The following is a 20,026-nucleotide window of genomic DNA, read 5'->3' on the forward strand; positions in this document are numbered from 1 at the left end:
ATCTATTTCCCATGAAGTGATGGGACCAGATGCCATGATCTTAGTTTTTTAACTGTTGAGTTTTAATCCAGCATTTTCACTCTTCTCTTTCACTTTCATCAAGAGGCTCTTTAGTTCCTCTTCACTTTCTGCCTCAAGGCTGGTGTCATCTGTATATCTTAGGTTGTTGATATTTCTTCTGGCAATCTTGATTCCAGCTTGTGCTTCATCCAGCCCAGCATTTTGCATGGTGTACTCTGCAAGTTAAATAAATAGGGTGACAGTACACAGCCTTGATGTACTCCTTTCCCGATTTGGAACTAGTCTGTTGTTCCATGTCCAGTTTTAATTGTTGCTTTCTGATCTGCATACAGATATCTTAGGAGGCAGGTAAGGTAGTCTGGTATGCTCATCTCTTCTAAGAATTTCCTGCAGTTTTTGGTGATCCACACAGTCAAAGTCTTTAGCATAGTCAATGAAGCAGAAGTAGATGTTTTTCTGGAATTCTCTTGCTTTTTCCATGATCCAATAGATGTTGGCAATTTGATGTCTGGTTCCTCTGCCTTTTCTAAAGCCAGCTTGTACATATGGAAGTTCTCGGTTCACATAACTGTTGAAGCCTAGCTTGGAGGATTTGGAGCATTACTTTGCTAGTATGTGAGATGAATGCAATTATGTAGTAGTTGTTTGAACCTTCTTTGGGAGGGACTGGCTGTGGGGGAAACTGGGTCTTGTTCTGGTGGGCAAGGCCATGCTCAGTAAGTGTTTAATCCAATCACTGCTGATGGTGGGGCAGTGTTCCCTCCCTGTAGTTTGGCCTCAGGTGGTAGGGGTAACAGCGATAATGGCTACCTCCTTCAAAAGTACTTATGCAAGCATGCCGTGGCTCCCAGGACTATTTTAGTCAGTGCTCTTGACTCCACAGCAGGCCACTGTCAACCCATGCCTCCGTCAGAGACTCCCAAACACACAAAGGCAAGTGTGATTCAGTCTCTTGTGGGGTCACCTCTCCTTTCTCCTGGGTCGTGGTGCACACAAGGTTTTGTTTCTGCCCTCCAAGAGTCTGTTTTCCCAGTCCTTTGGAAATTCTGTAATCAAATCCCACTGACCTTCAAAGTCAGATTCCCTGGGGCTCCTCAGTGTCTTTGCCCGATCCCCAGTTTGGGAAGTCTGTTGTGGGACCTAGAACTTTCCCAGCAGTGCGAGAACTTCTTTGGTATAACTGTTCTCCAGTTGGTGAGTTGTCCGCCTGGTGGCTCTCTAGTGGGGCTAGTGGTGATCTTCAAGGGGACTTACGCCACACGCTGTGGCTCCCAGGACTGCTATTGCCAGAGCCTCTGCCCCTGCAGCAGGCCGCTGCTGACTCATGGCCCAGAGAAGCCTGATGTGCTGCCTCCATGGGGTGGAGAAGATTCAGGACTTAGGGACTGAACAACAAATTGGAAAGAGGAGAGGAAAAGGTGAGTCATGGAAGGGTAAAGTGGACCAGGTGCCAAGAGGAACAAGGGGCAAGGCTCACTTGAGTGGAGGTGGGGAGGGAGGAGGAGAGGTGGGGGCAGGGAAGGACAGAAGAGGAAGGGAGGGAAGGTAGGGCCTGACAGGAAGGGAGGGGCAGGGCCTGGACACAGGGCAGGAAAGGCTTTGTGCAGGGATTATAAATTCATAGGTGCGGGGCCCTTCCTTACCTCTGATTGCTAAAGAGGAACCAGACAGAGCAGCCATGCTGGAGGCACTGGGCTCCCTGGTGCCTTCCCTCTGGACCACGCTCCGTCCTGGCACTGTCCTCCTGGGAGCCCTTGTCTTTCTCCTCTTTGCTGATTTCCTCAAAAGGCAGCGCCCAAAGAACTACCCTCCAGGGCCCCTGCGCCTGCCCTTCATAGGCAACTTCTTCCAGTTGGACGTGGGGAAGGGGAACCCGATTCCTCAGCAGGTAGGAGCAGGTGAAAGTGTCCAAGTGCATCCTGACCCTGACCTGCAGGACCAGGGCCATTCTGGGTACCAAGGGTAGGAACCTGGGGATTCAGAGCCTAAAGTGGTCACCCAGGTACATCCAGCTACAAGCCTCTCTCTTCTCCTATGCAACTGGCATGATTCAACCTGTGATTTGTAGGGATGAAATATTGTTAACTGTTTACTATTTAAGTGTACTAGACAAGATGTGCTTTTGGGGTATGGTGGTGGTACAGGTTTATTGTGCAAAATATAAAGAGCTTCTTGGTCCATCTAAATGATGGAAAAGGTGTAAATATTGAGCTGTAGCACTCAAATGAAGCCTCACATACTGCCAGGAGCTTTGTTGTTGTTTAGTCTTCTCCACCACCACAGTTCAAAGACATCAGTTCTTTCACATTCAGCCTGTTTTGTCATCGATCTCTCACATCTGTACGTGACTACTGGAGTTTAGTCATATGCATATTTTCTCTTATGTCAGGGATCCTTGAATAGAGTATGGTTCAGAACCCACTCTGCATCCTCCGTAAATCTTTTTGATTGACCAAGTGACCCTTTGTCTCTCTCTCTCTTTCTTTTTTACTGGAGCCTCAAGTGTAACAGACACAATACATATTTTAAATCATTTAATTATGTCTTTTTACATATTACTGGGACATTCTATTTAGAGCATGATCACTTTGTCTTTTTAATATTATTATCCCTGGTTAGGGGAGGGGGAATGCTAAGCTTTCGCTCTTAGAGGTTCTGTTTCCCATGTGTAAAATGGTGATACTCCTTGCCACTTTTCAACTACATTGCTCCCATCCCTACCAAGACAGAGCCCCCACCTTCAAGCTCCTCCATCTGCAATCACTGTCAAGTATTCACTTAAAAATGTCATCCTCTGCCTAGGTTTTCTTAGTGCTTCCTGCTCCTTCCCAGAGCTCATATTCCTAGAGCTCACTCCAGGATCCCTTCTTGTAGCCTCTTTCCACTTTATAGTCTTCTCCCTTCAGGGTTCCCTAACTGTGGTCACCCAGAATTCCTTAAAATTCTCTTCAACCCAATACTATCTCAAGAATCTATCCCAATACTATCCCTGTTTCCCTGCCTCTCAGGACAGGTACCTTCATGACAGGCAGCTCTGTGGTAGGTGCTTGTGATGATGAAATAAAAGGAATGTTCAGTGTTAACATAGCTTATAGTCGGCGCTCAACAAATAATAGGTCTAGTTCCCTAGGAAGGCCTGGAAAAGGTTAAACACAAGCCTATATTACAAAGTTCAGACGCACATCACTTTACTGGTTTCTGGAAGAAGCACCCCATTGCTATTGCTAAGTGATAGGATTAGTATTTAGAATATTAAAGTCCTTAAACTATACCCTTTTTAAGAAATGCGTTGTTTTTCACGTATTGTGAAATATTCTTGTTTTCTTTCTGTTAATAATTTCCAACTGGAGTCCATTAGGGCAGAGGGCATACACTGTGTGATGTTCACCTTGAACAAATATGTAACGGTTGATTTTATGACCCATGATAGATACTTGAAACAATATGTCTTCTGCTATTGTTGAGAAGTGTGTTCTGTACTCTGTGTCAGGTAGACCTTATTAGATGTTTGTGTTGTTTAAGTGCGTCTGTACCCTTGTCTAGTCAATGCTATGGTTTCTCCAGTGGTCATGTATGGATGTGAGAGTTGGACTTGAAGAAAGCTGAGCACCGAAAAATTGATGCTTTTGAACTGTGGTGTTGGAGAAGACACTTAAGAGTTCCTTGGGCTGCAAGGAGATCCAACCAGTCCATCCTAAAGGAGATCAGTCCTGGGTGTTCATTGGAAGGACTGTTGCTGAAGCTGAAACTCCAGTACTTTGGCCACCTCATGCGAAGAGTTGACTTATTGAAAAAGACCCTGATGCTGGGAGGGATTTAGGGCAAGAGGAGAAGGGGACAACAGAGGATGAGATGACTGGGTGGCATCACTGACTCGATGGACGTGAATTTGAGTAAACTCCGGGAGTTAATGATGGACAGGGAGGCCTGGCGTGCTGCGATTCATGGGGTTGCAAAGAGTTGGACAGGACTGAGTGACTGAACTGAACTGAACTGAACTGTACCCTTGTTGATTTCTTATCTATTAATTCTATCAATTACTTTAAGAGTCCTGATATCTGCAACTGGAAAATAGAGGTTTGTCTATGTGTTTATTCAGTTCTGGTGTATGTATTGTTATGTTATATGTACTGGTCACTCAGTCATGTTCAACTCTTTGCGACCCCATGGACTAGAGCCAGACATCCTGGAGTGTGAAGTCAAGTGGGCCTTAGAAAGCATCATTATGAATAAAGCTAGTGGATGTGATGGAATTCTTTACCATCTGAGCCACTAATAAATTTGGCAGCTCTGTTATGGCATACACACAGACACTAAAATTGCTATGTCATCTTGGTGAATTGGCACTTGGTGAATTGGCATCTTGGTGAACTTAATTATTACATAATGTCTCTCTTTATCTCTGATGACTGTTTTTGCCTGAACTTTATCTGATATAACCACAACAACTCTCCTCTGGTTAATGTTTGCATAGCATATGATTTTCCATTCTTTCACTTTTAGCATACTTCTATGATTATATTTAAAATGAGTTTTTCTATGTAACTTATAGGTCAGTTATTATTTCATTCTACCAAACTCTTTTAATTGGTGAATTTAGATCATTTATATTTAGTGTATTTTTTGCTGTGTGAATGCTAAAGTCTATTGTTTTACTATTTCTGTTTTTCACTTTGTTTTCTATTCCTCTGTTTCCCCTTTCTACTCTTACTGTGAGTCACTTAAACACTTTTCAAAGGATCCATTTTAATGGATCTGAAGTTTTTTTTAGTATATCTCTTTATATTCCACTTTAAGTGCTTGCTGTAAAGCTTACAGGCTATGCATATGTATCTTACTGCCTCATCTGATATTGTTTCCATTATAAGGCTAAGGAAACTGACTAAAATCTGTCAAATGATTTGTCTAAGTTATTCAAAACTGATAATGGTCAATAAAGGACTTGAACCTAAGACTATTTGAATCCTACACCCAATCTCTACTTAGGCTATCTGACTTCTCTTGATATCAGTTCAGTTCAATCACTCAGTCCTTTCTGACTCTTTGAGACCACATGAACCGCAGCACGCCAGGACTCCCTGTCCATCACCAGCTCCCGGAGCCTACCCAAACTCATGTCCATTGACTCGGTGATGCCATCCAACAATCTCATCCTCTGTCGTCCCCTTCTCCTCTTGCCCTCAATCTTTCCCAGCATCAGGGTCTTTTCAAATGAGTCAACTCTTTGCATGAGGTGGCCAGAGTATCAGAGTTTCAGGTACAACATCAATCCTTCCAATGAACACCCAGGACTGATATCCTTTAGGATGGACTGGATGGATGTCCCTGCAGTCCAAGGGACTCTCAAGAGTCTTCTCCAACACCACAGTTCAAAAGCATCAATTCTTCTATGCTCAGTTTTCTTTATAGTCCAACTCTCACATCCACACATGACTACTGGAAAAACCATAGCCTTGACTATACAGACCTTTGTTGGCAAAGTAATGTCTCTGCTTTTTAATATGCTATCTAGCTTGGTTATAACTTTCCTTCCAAGGATAAGCGTCTTTTAATTCCATGTCTGCAGTCACCATCTGCAGTGATTTTGGAGCCCCAAAAATAAAGTCAGGTAGTTTCCACTGTTTCCCCCATCTATTTGCCATGAAGTGATGGGACTGGATGCCATGATCTTAGTTTTCTGAATGTTGAGCTTTAAGCCAACCTTTTCACTCTCCTCTTTCACTTTTGTCAAGAGGCTCTTCTTCACTTAGTTCTTCTTCACTTCCTGTCATAATGGTGGTGTCATCTGCATATCTGAGATTATTGATATTTCTCCCAGCAATCTTGATTCCACCTTGTGCTTCCCCTAGCCCAGCGTTTCTCATGATGTACTCTGCATAGAAGTTAAATAAGCAGGGTGATAAATTACAGCCTTGATGTACTCCTTTTCCCATTTGGAACCAATCTGTTTTTCCATGTCCAGTTCTAATTGTTGCTTCCTGACCTGCAAACAGGTTTCTCAAGAGGCAGGTCAGGTAGTCTACAATTCCCATCTCCTTCAGAATTTTCCACAGTTTATTATGATCCACATAGTCAAAGGCTTTGGCGTAGTCAATAAAGCAGAAATAGATGTTTTTCTGGAACTCTCTTGCTTTTTTGATGATCCAGCGGATGTTGGCAATTTGATCTCTGGTTCCTCTGCCTTTTCTAAAACCAGCCTGAACATCTGGAAGTTCACAGTTCACTTATTGCTGAAGCCTGGCTTGGAGAATTTTGAGCATTACTTCACTAGCATGTGAGATGAGCGCAATTGTGCAGTCGTTTTAGCATTCTTTCGCATTGCCTTTCTTAGGGATTGGAATGAAAACTGACCTTTTCCAGGCCTGTGGGCACTGCTGAGTTTTCCAAATTTGCTGACATATTGAGTGCAGCACTTTGACAGCATCATCTTTTACAATTTTAAATAGTTCAACTGGAATTCCATCACATCCACTAGCTTTGTTCATAGTGATGTTTCCTAAGGCCCACTTGACTTCCCATTCCAGGATGTCTGGGTCTAGGTGAGTGATCACACCATCGTGATTATCTGGGTCGTGAAGATCTTTTTTTTACAGTTCTTCTGTATATTCTTGCCACCAGAGGTGGTCACAGGACTGGAAAATGTCAGTTTTCATTCCACTGCCAAAGAATGTTCAAGCTACCGCGTAATTGGAGTCAAAATTCTCCAAGCCAGGCTTCAGCAGTAAGTGAACTGTGAACTTTCAGATGTTCAGGCTGGTTTTAGAAAAGGCAGAGGAACCAGAGATCAAATTGCCAACATCTGCTGGATCAGCGAAAAAGCAAGAGAGTTCCAGAAAAACATCTATTCCTGTTTTATTGACTATGCCAAAGCCTTTGACTGTGTGGATCACAATAAACTATGGAAAATTCTGAAGGAGATGGGAATCCCAGACCACCTGACCTGCCTCTTGAGAAAACTGTTTGCAGGTCACGAAGCAACAGTTAGAATCAGACATCGAACAACAGACTGGTTCCAAATAGGAAAAGGAATACATCAAGGCTGTAATTTGTCACCCTGCTTATTTAACTCATAAGCAGAGTACATCATGAGAAACACTGGGCTGGAAGAAGCACAAGCTGGATTCAAGATTGCTCGGGGAAATATCAATAACCTCAGATATGCAGATACCACCCTTATGGCAGAAAGTGAAGAGGAACTAAAGAACCTCTTGATGAAAGTGAAAGAGGAGAGTGAAAAAGTTGGCTTAAAGCTCAACATTCAGAAAACTAAGATCATGGCATCTGGTCCCACCACTTCATGGCAAATAGATGGGGAAACAGTGGAGACAGTGTCAGACTTTATTTTTTGGCCTCCAAAATCACTACTGATGGTGATTGCAGCCATGAAATTAAAAGATGCTTACTCCTTGGAAGGAAAGTTATGACCAACCTGGACAGCATATTTACCTTGCCAACAAAAGTCTGTCTAGTCAAGGCTATGGTTTTTCCAGTAGTCATGTATGGATGTGAGAGTTGGACTATAGAGAATGCTGAGCATGGAAGAATTGATGCTTTTGAACTGTGGTGTTGGAGAAGACTCTTGAGAGTCTCTTGGACTGCAAGGACATCCATCCAGTCCATCCTAAAGAAGATCAGTCCTGGGTACTCATTGGAAGGACTGATGCTGAAGCTGAAACTCCAATGCTTTGGCCACCTCATGCGAAGAGTTGACTCATTTGAAAAGACCCTGATGCTGGAAGGGATTGGGGGCAGTAGTAGAAGGGGGGCGACAGAGGATCAGATGGCTGGATGGCATCACCGACTCGATGGACATGGGTTTGGGTAGACTCTGGGAGTTTGTGATGGACAGGGAGGCCTGGCGTGCTGCAGTTCATGGGGTTGCAAAGAGTCAGACACGACTGACAGACTATACTCAACTGAGCTTCTTAATATCTTCTGCTTCTTGGTATAGTTAATGAATAATTGACTTATTCAAAGATTCCTTTATCCAAGAGATGTTTATGGATTGCTTATCATATGGCAGGTATAGTACAAGAGAGTGTATGATGTAATGTGTGTTATAACCCACTTTTGGGTAACCAAATGAAATAACATTATGTGGGTTCACTGTGATTAAGAAGCCATGTGATAACCTCTGTAGAGTGTTGAAATAAATTTGGCTGAACTTGAAAGGCTTGTTAGGCAAGTGGTTATGTGGAATAAAGTAGACAGAAGATTTTTAAATAGGAGAAAGTGACATGAGCCAAAACAAAGTGACAGAGCAGTGAAGAAATAGGCCTATTTGTATAGCATGATGGGAACCTTCCTTATTTTCTCTCCCTTTTCTAAACTTCTTCTGCCATAGCTATATGACTTATTAAGAGAACATTCAGGAAATATGAAGAACTCTTATTGGCTATGGTTGGGAAATGATAGATAAGGTGGATAATGGTATTATGAGGATATACATCAGGCTACTTGTAACAAAAGTTTTCAAAATACAGTAGTGGGAAACAGTTGAAATGTATTTATGTCTCACAAGTAGAAATAGATGTAGGCAGGAAGACCAGGATAACAAGGCTGCTTTGTACCTCAAGGTCATCCGAAAACTGCAATGCTTCTGTCTTTCTGCTCTGGTCCTGTAACAGTGTCATGTGTGAGTACTGTACCATGACAAGGAGAAAGTGGGAGGTGATGAGAAGCAACTTTCCTTTAAGGACACGACCCAGAAGATGCACATATCACCACTACCCACATCCCATTGGACTCGTGAATTTGATAAAGTAAAATGACCCATTAACCCTAGAGAATTCATCACTCAGAAGAAAAGAGAGTATCTTCATGCTTTCATTTAAGGATGAGTCATACAGAGGGAGCTAGAAAGAGCCCTACTTTATGCTCATTAGCTAGGCTCTATATCTCTGTGCCTCTTTTTCTGAAACCTGGGAATAAATCCTAGGGTTGTTATAAGAATTAAACAAGTCATGAATATCAGTTAACTGCCAGGATGCCAAGCACATAGTCAATGCTTATTTCTAGATCTACCACCCTCTCCCATTCTTCAAAACTTTATAGTAACAAATTCAAGGAAAAACCAGTTGTTGGTTGCATACCAGGCATCACTTGTCTGGCCTGATCTCTGCGTGGGCTCCATCCATCCAGTCTCTGGCCACTTCCTTCAAATCCTTTCACTAAAATACACTTCCAAGTAGATCAATAACAATAAATAATTTATTATTAATTTTAGTATTATGGTTACTACTTCTGCTGGCCGAAATCTTGACTTTCTCTGTCCCCTGAGGAAGAGTTTTCTGCCTTTCACAGCTGGGGAGCTGAGGCTCCAAGAAAAGTGAAGAATCTCTCCCGAGATCTCAGTCAATCACAGAGTTAACATGACTCCCGAACTAGTATTTGCTTCTCCATATCTAGTCCCTGCCTCAGAGTGACATTTTTGTCATCTAGAACCTGTTGAGGAAGGAGACATCCTCTTGTGATGAAACAGATAGCATGCACTAAGAACTCCATGCTTGATATGTTAGTCTTTCACTAAACATCTCTGACTTCTCTGGTGAGTCACATGTGCTGAATTGTCTCCATTCGCTAAATTCTAAGATGCGTAAGATAAGAGACCTTTGTTTACTTTATTATATTTTTATGCCTTATTCTCAGGACACATAAGCTCACTCAATTCAAGCAAGCTGAATATATGCATGAGTTTTATAATGAATGTCTATGTTCTCTAGTGAATTGAATGGAAGTCTAGTTGAGCACAGGAGAAATGGAAACAGGTAGATATATTCCCAATAGCCCAAGATGCACACACACACACACACACACACACACACACACACACACACAGATTCCACTCATTACAAGTCTCCCCTCCCACCCCCCGCCGCAGCTCCGCACATCCTCCATCCAGGACACGAAGACATGTACATATCCAACTGTGACTCTTCTACATTTTTTCAGATTGTGAAGAAATATGGGAACATTATTAGCCTGGATTTTGGTGCAGTTCATTCCATTGTTATAACTGGATTGCCCTATATCAAAGAAGCCCTTGTCTACCAGGAACAAAACTTTGTAAACCGCCCCAGGGTACCTCTTCAGAAACGTATCTTTAACAATAGAGGTAAGTTCCATGACCAAAATAAGAAGCATGTGTTTGATATTCCTGTGGTCTCTGAAAGTGCTTCCAACACTCCCAGGAACCAGGCCCCTCATAAAATCTCTGCCTCTCAAAGAAGTTGAGTGACCCCATTTCCTGTTCAAGTCACCTCCTCAGGGAACCTGATCCAGTCAGCTCTAATGTCAAAGGATTTGGGAGAAGTGGCATCACCTGCATGAACTCACTCTGGATGCTTTGTTAAATAAGTATCTTCATCACTCAGTGATGTGATGTGTTTTTTTAAGGAGAGGAAAGGCAATGCTGCGTTCTCAGGCTCTCTTCTATTTTCTCATTCAAATCTTCAAATCTTTCCCCCTAGAAAAATATGTAGATCATCTTCCTCCTACTGACTCTGTGATCCCTTCTTGTTTCTAATTCCTTATGCTCTATTGTTAAAGCTGTGCCTACAAAATATCTCAAGTTTTCTGTCAATGGAAGAGTTTGGCATGAATACTTAAAATGATCATAAAATAAACCTGGCAAATGAACTTACATTTTACAAAAATCTGAATGAAAAACTAAGATCTATTTTTCTGCCAAAGCACTCTTTTTTTTTCCCGCAATGGTTTGTCAATTCCTCTTTGAAATATTACATCTATTAACTTTACATCCGTTTACTCTATGTCTATAATATGAAACTAGTGCTTGGCTCTAGTTATATAACAGTGAGTAAAACGGACAAAATCCTTGTTTTTCTATAACTTACAAGTGATCAGGAAAGACAATATCAATTACACAAATAATTTAAGGCCTCATTGTTATGAAGAGTAGGATTCACTTATGACAGATATCTAATCTAGTCTTGAGGCTCAGGACAAGCTAATGAAGTAAATGACAAGTATTAAAGTAAAGAAGCAATCCAGAAATCCGGTGAAGAAGCAATCCAGAATAGAATATGAAAAGTTTCTGAGGTGGGAAGAAGGACAGTGAACTGAGGAATTGAAAGGGGGTCAGTGTAGTAAATGCAGAGATTAAATGGAGATAATTAAGTGGAGATGAAGCTGGTGAGTGTGGCCAGAAACAGTTCATGCACGTTCTTGTTAAGGATGTTGCTTTTTATCCAAATAACAATGGAGACTCCTGAATGGTTTCAGGTAGAGGAAGGAATCACCATATTTACATTGTACGTTTTAGAGACTAATCTAAGCTGCAATATCAAGAATGGAATAAAAGGAGCAAGAGACTATGGAGCCTTGGAGGTTAGAGGAGGTGGTGTCCTGGATGAGGGAGGTAGCAAGAAATGATAGCACAGTAGGTTAGAAGAGGAAAGTGACTGTGAAGATACATGGATTTAAGCTACTCAGGAGGCAAGTCCAATAGGACATGATGACCTAGACAGAGGGAGAATGAAGTGTTGAGATGGACACCCAAATGGGTAGGTATAGGAAAGAAGGGACTTGTGAAGGAGGACAGGTGTTGGCTAGCCTGTGTGGGAAGTTGTATGGAGCAAACCATGAAGTCGGTCATTGATATGCTGAATGTGAAGCCAGGAGAGTCGAGCAACAGGCAGTTGTGTATGCCCCTGAAGCTGAGAGACAATAGCACATGTTGACTATCAGTAGATGTCATTTGAAATTTTGGCGTGGAGGAGATTTCCTAGAAATGGAGGATAGGGAAAGAAGAGAAGAGGCTTCAGACCTAATCTTGAAGAGCTCCATCATTTCAAAATTGAATCAAAGAAGGTAAGTTAACCAAAGGTGTGATAATTTCTCTGAAGTCAGAGAATTAGCAGAAAAATCTGGAGAGTGTGATGTTCTGGGCTCCATTGGCAGAGAGTGTTTCAAGAAGAAAGCATCTCATGCTGCTGAGACATCAATATGAGGCTGAAAAGGATCCTGGATTGAACAGTAGGAAGAGCTATTTCACTAAGGTGATGGAGGCCAATGGGAGATATTAGAAGGAGTTGAAGAGTCCAGTGAAATAAAGAAATAAGAGGACGGTGGCCTCACCATCCAGTTATATGGCACACATTAAGATGTGTTCTTTTTTCCTTTTTCTGTGGTATTCTTTCAGCACAGTGTTCACATTTTTTTGTTTTCTTGGGTGATTTATAAGATCTTTTATTATTTATTTTATTTATTATATTCATAATATTTATATTTATTTATATTTATAATTCTTTATAATTTATAATTATAAATTTATATAATTTATAAATAAATATTTATTTATTATATGTTTTATTATTTATAAGATCTTTTCTCCTTATGAGTATTGACTTTGTCTAATCCATAAATTCATACTTCGTATGTAGCATAGCAAATTCTTAAATGTGTTTATGTGACAAGTAATCAAAGTGTGGGGTTTCGAGTCAGGAAGACTTGAATTTGAATGTTGTTCAGATGTTTACTAACTCTATGACCTTGTAGAGTGTAGTTTTTGCCCTTGAGCCTCATTTTTCTCATCATCAAAATTGGAAGGCTGATTTGGCAGTAATGGTTATACTTACATTAGAGAGATTCTATGAGTACTAAATTACATAATGCATTAAAAATGCTAATGTGCCCAGCATTGCAAGCAATCAGTAAATTCAAGCCATTATATCCATTGCTTAGGGATTACTTCTCTGAATAATTTTCAAGTGCCTTAAAGTGCTTCTCCTTTTCATCTGATATGTTATCACCCATGGACCTTGTTGCCTTGCTTTTCATAACATTGCATTCATTTCCCCAGGCTTGATCAGGTCCAATGGCCAGGTATGGAAAGAGCAAAGAAGGTTCGCCCTGATGACTCTGAAGAACTTCGGTTTAGGAAGGAAGAGCTTAGAGGAACGCATTCAGGAAGAGATCACCTACCTCATCCAGGCAATAGGAGAGGAGAACGGTGAGTGGGTCATAGGACAGATGCAGGGACTGTGGTTCATGCTTTCACTAACCAGAAGCTTATCAATACCTACATGCCTGTCCTAGTACCAGCACTTTGTAGGGTCCTGGGGTCGTTGTCTTGGTGGTGGTTCTGTAGTGTTTATGTGACACATCATGTAGAGTAGGCTTTTAGTGGAATGAGAAAGAAACCTATCTGAAGGCTCCATCTCTTCTTCTGTCACCAGCACAGCCTTTTGACCCTCACTTCATAATCAACAATGCTGTTTCCAATATTATTTGCTCCATCACCTTCGGGAAGAGATTTGACTACCAGGATGATGAGTTCCAGGAGCTGCTAAGGCTGCTGGATAAGGTCTTGTGTCTGCAGACATCAGTGTGCTGCCAGGTAAAACAGTTCATATTCCATGTCTTGAAAAAAATTTAGGGCTGATATCAGAATCAGATGAGATGGAGTCACCCTTTCCTTTTTAGCTGAAATCTAATCTTTGTCAACACAAGCTTATTTGAAATCAATCTGTTGATTTTACTGTTTTGGGTATTATTCTTTAATATTTACTATAGACAAAGAAAATTTCCAGCATTCATATAAAGTGCAAAACTTTACATGACAAACTATGTATGTACTTGTGTTTTTTTCCTTAAAAAACATAACATTGCCATCACTTTTGAGTTCCTCCTATCCATATCCTCCCTAGTTCCACACCTGCATGATCCTCACATGTGTGCTTCTATGCCTGGCTCTTCCTTGGTCCATTGCTTTGAGATTCATTTCTTAGTTGCTCTTCTTTTACTCTGCATAGTTTTCCACTGCATGAACATGAAACCGATTTTTATTCTCTTGAAAAACACTTTGGGATTGATGGACACTTGGGGATTTCCAATTTGGGGATGTTATAAATAAATCTGCCATGAACATTCTTGTTCAGTCATTCCTGTGGGCACACACACTCATTTCTCTTGCATATACACCTGGATATAAAAATAATTAAAACTGTCGAAGTGGTTGTCCAATTTACATTCTTATCTACACATGATATTATCCATTTCCTAAACTTGTAAGATATGGATTTAAGGGACTCAAACCTCGCTCCTTCCTTAGTAGTCCCCGTCCTCCCCTTTTGTCCTGCTAGGGTTTTGAGCATGTCAAAACCTCTGCTCAACCCATTGGCCTCTCAGCCCCTTTACTGGATTTGGAAGACGCTTCTAGGGGAAAATCAGACCCAAGTGTTGAAGTAAATGCTTGAGTATCTAGAGGAGGATTTACTTTCCTTCGTTTTTAACAAGCAACATTGCCTGAAAGTTTATGGACCCATCTCACCAAAACTGAATAAGAAGTTAGCATGAATCCTAGCAGAGCAAAGGAATATAGAATCTGCCTGCAATGCAAGAGATGCTGGAGACCTGGGTTCAACTCCTGGGTGAGAAGGTTCCCTGGAGAAGGAAATGGCAACCCACTCCAGTATTCTTGCCTGAGAAATCCCGTGGACAGGGAAGCCTGGTGGACTATAGTCCATGGGGTCACAAGAGTCAGATATGACTGAGTGACTTAAAAAAATGAATCCTAGTACAGTAAAGGGGTATAATGAATGTGAGCTATTATAATTATTATTGTTAATGTTATTTTTGAAAAACATTCTGTATTGTCACCTCTAATCATGATAAGCCCTCATTCAATAATTCCATTTTCTACTCTCTTAGGAAGTCTGGGACCTCACTGAGTACCTGGCTGAGTATTCCCACTGAAAAGAAATTCCTGGGATGGTTGGATGGGGTAGTAGGTCAGGGGTAAGGGAAGGGGGACCATGCAGATGTTCAAGCTGGTTTTAGAAAAGGCAGAGGAACCAGAGATCAAATTGCCAATATCCGCTAGATCATCAAAAAAGCAAGAGAGTTCCAGAAAAACATCTATTTCTGCTTTATTGACTATGCCAAAGCCTTCGACTGTGTGGATCACAATAAACTGTGGAAAATTCTGAGAGATGGGAATCCCAGACCACCTGACCTGCCTCTTGAGAAATCTGTATGCAGGTCAGGAAGCAACAGTTAGAACTGGACATGGAAAAACAGACTGGTTCCTAATAGGAAAAGGAGTACATCAAGGCTGTAATTTGTAACCCTGCTTATTTAACTCATAAACAGAGTACATCATGAGAAACGGTCGGCTGGAAGAAGCACAAGCTGGAATTAAGATTGCTGGGGGAAATATCAATAACCTCAGATATGCAGATGACACCACCCTTATGGCAGAGACTGAAGAGGAACTAAAGAGCCTCTTGAAGAAAGTCAAAGAGGAGAGTGAAAAAGTTGGCTTAAAGCTTAACATTCAGAAAACTAAGATCATGGCGTCTGGTCCCATCACTTCGTGGGAAATAGATGGGGAGACAGTGGAAACAGTGGCTGACTTTATTTTTTCTGTGCTCCAAAATCACTGCAGATGGTGATTGCAGTCATGAAATTAAAAGACGCTTACTCCTTGAAAGGAAAGTTATGACCAAGCTAGATAGCATATTAAAAAACAGAGACATTACTTTGCCAACAAAGGTCCGTCTGGTCAAGGCTATGGTTTTTCCAGTGGTCATGTATGGATGTGAGAGTTGGACTGTGAAGAAAGCTGAGCGCCGAAGAATTGATGCTTTTGAACTATGGTGTGTTGGAGAAGACTCTTGAGAGTCCCTTGGACCGCAAGGAGATCCAACCAGTCCATCCTAAAGGTGATCAGCCCTTGTTGTTCATTGGAAGGACTGGTGCTGAAGCTGAAACTCCAGTACTTTAAACACCTCATGCAAAGAGCTGACTCTTTGGAAAAGACCCTGATACTGGGAGGGATTGGGGGCAGGAGGAGAAGGGGATGACAGAGGATGAGATGGCTGGATGACATCACCAACTGGATGGGCATGAGTTTGAGTAAAGTCCGGGAGTTGGTGATGGACACGGAGGCCTGGCATGCTGCTATTCATGGGGTCACAAAGAGTCGGACATGACTGAGCAACTGAACTGAACTGACTGACGATGCATTTTTAGAAACACAAAGTAGTTCAGCAAATGTGATGGACAACTGCACATACTTTATTTCAGTTAATTATTTAAACAATTCTTTAAGGATGAAATGAAGTATCCTGATGTGTCCAAGCAGATATTGGAATGTGTAAGCAAATCCACATAGTGGTCCACTGACTCTACATTAGGTACATTAATGATCTCATGTGATTTAGTCATGAAAGTAATCCTGACACCCCAATGTCATGACAAATTACATCACCATCATTATCATCAATATTATTGTTCCCCAAATTTCTGAGAAAGCAACAAGGCTAATAGTTAAACCCATGTCTGTTTCATTGTAAGTCTAGGAAATTTTCCATTATGTTGTGCTATCTATTTTATATCAGAAAATATTAGAAAAAATATATCCAAAAGTCACTTAATTTTATTAAAAATATCTTACCCAAATGGAGAATACATCATAGTGGGCAGATGATCAAATATATATCTACTTTTAACGTAGGTGGCTAGCTAGCCAAACAGTGGTATTTTACACACACAAAAACAATAATATACACACATATGCTAGAGACAGGGCTTCCCTGGTGGCTCAGACGGTAAAGCGTCTGCCTGCAATGTGGGACACCTGGGTTCAATCCCTGGGTCAGGAAGATCCCCTGGAGAGGGAGATGGCAACCCACTCCAGTACTCTTGCCTGGAAAATTCCATGGACTGAGGAGCCTGGCAGGCTACAGTCCATGGGGTTGCCAAGAGTCGGACATGACTGTGCAACTTCACTTTCTTATGCTAGAGACAATTGCCATGAAAAAAAAAAAAAGCAAAATTAAGGGAGTGGGGAAAGGGTTCCAGAGGTGCTGCTACCTAGGGGATTATCAGGATGAATGAAATAAAAGGCTAGTGTTATACAGATTCCAGAGGAAGACCAATTGCAATTGAAAGAATAGCAAATGCAAAGGACTAAATACTGTCTTCCTTCCATCATGGGGATGAACTAGAAAGACTAAAAGAGACTTAAGATGGCAGTGAGTTACAGCAGAGGAAGGGACAGGAGGGTGAGGGGCCAGGACACAGAGAGCTCCAGGCCAGGAGAAGGATGTAGAATTTGTCTAAACATCTTCAAAAGTCACAAGAATATTGAGGAATAAACAGTGAAACAATCTATTAAACTGTTAAAGGATCCCTCAGGCTGCTCAGTAGAAGAAAGACTGGGAAGGGAGTTAAGGAGAGAATCAGGAAATCTGTTGGAGGCTTTACAGAATCCAGGTAAAAAATGGTGGTGGTTTTTACTAAAATGCCAAATGCATGGAGCAGTGAAAAGTGGTTCAAAATTGGTTATATTTTGAATGAAGGGGTGAAGCACTTTGCCAGAGGGGAAAGAAGTGGATTGAGGCAAAGAAGATGAGTCAAGGATGATGCCAAGGGTCAAGTGTAAGTTAAGAAAAGACATAGAAAGTGGAACACTGTCTCAGCCCCTTGTCCACTTGACTGTTTTGTTTTCTCCATCAGCTCTACAATATCTTTCCAAGGATAATGGATTTCCTTCCTGGTCCCCACCAACAACTCTTTAGTAACTGGGAGAAACTGAAAATGTTTGTTGCCGATGTGATTGAAAACCACAGGAGAGACTGGAATCCTGCTGAAATGAGAGACTTCATTGATGCTTATCTCCAGGAAATAGAAAAGGTGAGGGAACCTGCGTGTTTTCCTGAGTAGTGTTCTTAAAGAACAAGTGAAAGGATTCTGGTTTCTCATGCTGCTGTGACAAATCACCACAAGTTTGGGGGCTGAAAACAACCAGGGCCCCTTCCTCCATCTTCAAAGCTATTGATGTAGCTTATTCTCTGCCCCCATCCTCACATCTTCTCTTTATGTTCTACTTACTTCCCCTTATAGACTCTTGTGACTATAATGGTACACTGGGATAATCTAGGATAATCCTCCCGTATCAAGATCCTTAACTTCATCATATCTGCAAAGCTCCATCTGTCAAAAAGTATTCGCCCATTCCAGAGATTAGGACATTCATATGTTTGTGAGTCATTATTCAGTCTATCACAGGGGAGAAAAACAGAGGCAATATTTCACAGTGTGTATGAATATCATTAACTCAGAATTGATGATGCAATTAGAAATAAAGATGTTGGTTAAAGAGTATTTGGTTTGTGTGCATGCTCAGTCACTAAGTCATGTCCAACTCTTTGTGACCTCATGGTCTGTAGTCCACCAGGCTCCTCTGTCCATGGAATTTCCCAAATAAGAATCCTGGCGAGGGTAGCCATTTCATTCTCCAGGGGATCTTCCCACATCTCCTACATCGCAGGAGTAGCCCATTTGGCTTGAAATCTTTGGAAAGGCCAAAACTTCCTTTTAATCTATTCTATCCTCTACGCATCCATGAAAGATCTGTACACAAAGGAAAAAGAGGCATTGTTTTATTATTACTTGTCAATACCTAGTCTCCTACAATTTTCTCAAGCTTCCCAGTACAGAATGCAAAAGTGAAACTGAGTCTGATGCCCAGAGTTTAGCCTCAAGTGGGAGGGACTTTTGCCTTACACCCTCATCCCCATGTCATCCACTTTTCAGTATTATTTGCAAAAAGCAGGAAAAAGGCTAAATTGGATGTATATCCTTTAACACAGTGAACCCCCTGGTTAATGTTCATCATTGCATCGGTGCCATCATTTTGGACTCATTAGATTGTTTGTTCCTTCCCTGGAGTTGAAAGAACGATGCATTTTTTCTGTCTCCTCTATTTCACCTAATTTTTATAGCATTCATAGAAGCGTTGATTCCTCCTGAAAGGAGACTTCACTTGCTATGAGGTGTGCAGTTGTGGACAGCACACAGGGCACCGCTGACACATTGAAGCTCCCGGAGGAAGGTGGTAAAGATGCTGGAGTGCCTTTCAGAATGGCTGTTGGAATCAGAGATGCTTAACTGGGGAGACCTGAGAATTGTACTTTAGTAAAATACATTTTATTCATTCTGGTGTCAGTAAAAGCATTTGTTGAGGATTTGTTATATGCCATTTCCTACTCTCATAATCCATAATGCCACTTGATGGGTGAATATTGTTATTTCCTTTTTATGGAAAAAGCAATTGAAATAGAAACAGGGTTGTGTGTGTGCTAGTCACTCACTTGTGTCTGACTCCGCAATCCCCTGGACTGTAGCCTGCCAGGCTCTTCTGTCCATGAAATTCTCCAGGCAAGAATACTGGAGTGGGTTGCCGTTTCCTTCTCCAGGGGATCTTCCTGACCCAGGGGTCAAACCCCAGGTTCCTGCATTTCAGTCAGATTCTTTACTATCTGAGCCACCAGGGAAGCCCAAATAAGTTGTGGGCCTTAGTTCAGGGCTGAGACTAAAGCCCTGGAGGTGTGGGAGTTGAACCCAGGGCCTCATGCATGCTAAGCACAAGCTCTACCACTGAGCTACACCCCAGTTATAGACACTATTAATGGTTTAGGAATTGATCTAGTTGTACACATAGTGAATGCTGTGGCTAACGTTGGAACTGAAGGCTGTTTTTCCAGTGTAATAACACGTGTGTGTATGCAGTCTCTTAGTTCTGTCCAACTCTTGTGGTCCCATGGATATAGCCCACCAGGCTACAATGGACAGAGGAGTCTGGTGGGCTACAGTCTAAGGAATTTTTCCAGAGTATGATGGGCTACAGTCCATGGTATTTTGCAGACAAGAATACTGAAGCAGGTTGCCATGTCCTACTCCAGGGGATCTTCCCAACCTAGGGATCAAACCGGTGTCTCGGCTGTCTCCTGCATTGGGAGGCAGATTTTTTACCACAAGACCCAGGAAAATAATAGATTCTCTCAAATTATGGTAGTAAAATAAATTAACTGACCCCTTTTCATCCATCAAAAGTAACAAAAGCTTCCAGCACTTGAACAGGAGGATGATAATGATACTGCAGTAATAAGTTTCTGCATCCTGGGATGACTAAAGGGAAAGTCATTTCTCCTAGAGGGAGGAGGTGTCTTCTTCCATATTCTCTCTTGAGTGAAGC

At 41.6% G+C, this 20,026-nt stretch overlaps 1 protein-coding gene across 1 annotated transcript in view; it reads left to right on the forward strand.

The window, feature by feature from the left end:
• Window positions 1–1,699: 1,699 nt before the first annotated feature.
• LOC136163975 (cytochrome P450 2J2-like) overlaps window positions 1,700–20,026 on the forward strand; it is a 32,236-nt gene continuing 13,909 nt past the window's right edge. Inside the window, exons 1-5 of the mRNA XM_065928799.1 lie at window positions 1,700–1,909; window positions 9,973–10,135; window positions 12,845–12,994; window positions 13,221–13,381; window positions 17,506–17,682. Of these exons, the coding sequence (XP_065784871.1) occupies window positions 1,700–1,909; window positions 9,973–10,135; window positions 12,845–12,994; window positions 13,221–13,381; window positions 17,506–17,682 (861 nt within the window). The remainder of the gene's footprint in view (window positions 1,910–9,972; window positions 10,136–12,844; window positions 12,995–13,220; window positions 13,382–17,505; window positions 17,683–20,026) is intronic.

The sequence above is a fragment of the Muntiacus reevesi genome, chromosome 1, assembly GCF_963930625.1.
Source record: "Muntiacus reevesi chromosome 1, mMunRee1.1, whole genome shotgun sequence".
Taxonomy (NCBI): Eukaryota; Metazoa; Chordata; class Mammalia; order Artiodactyla; family Cervidae; genus Muntiacus; species Muntiacus reevesi.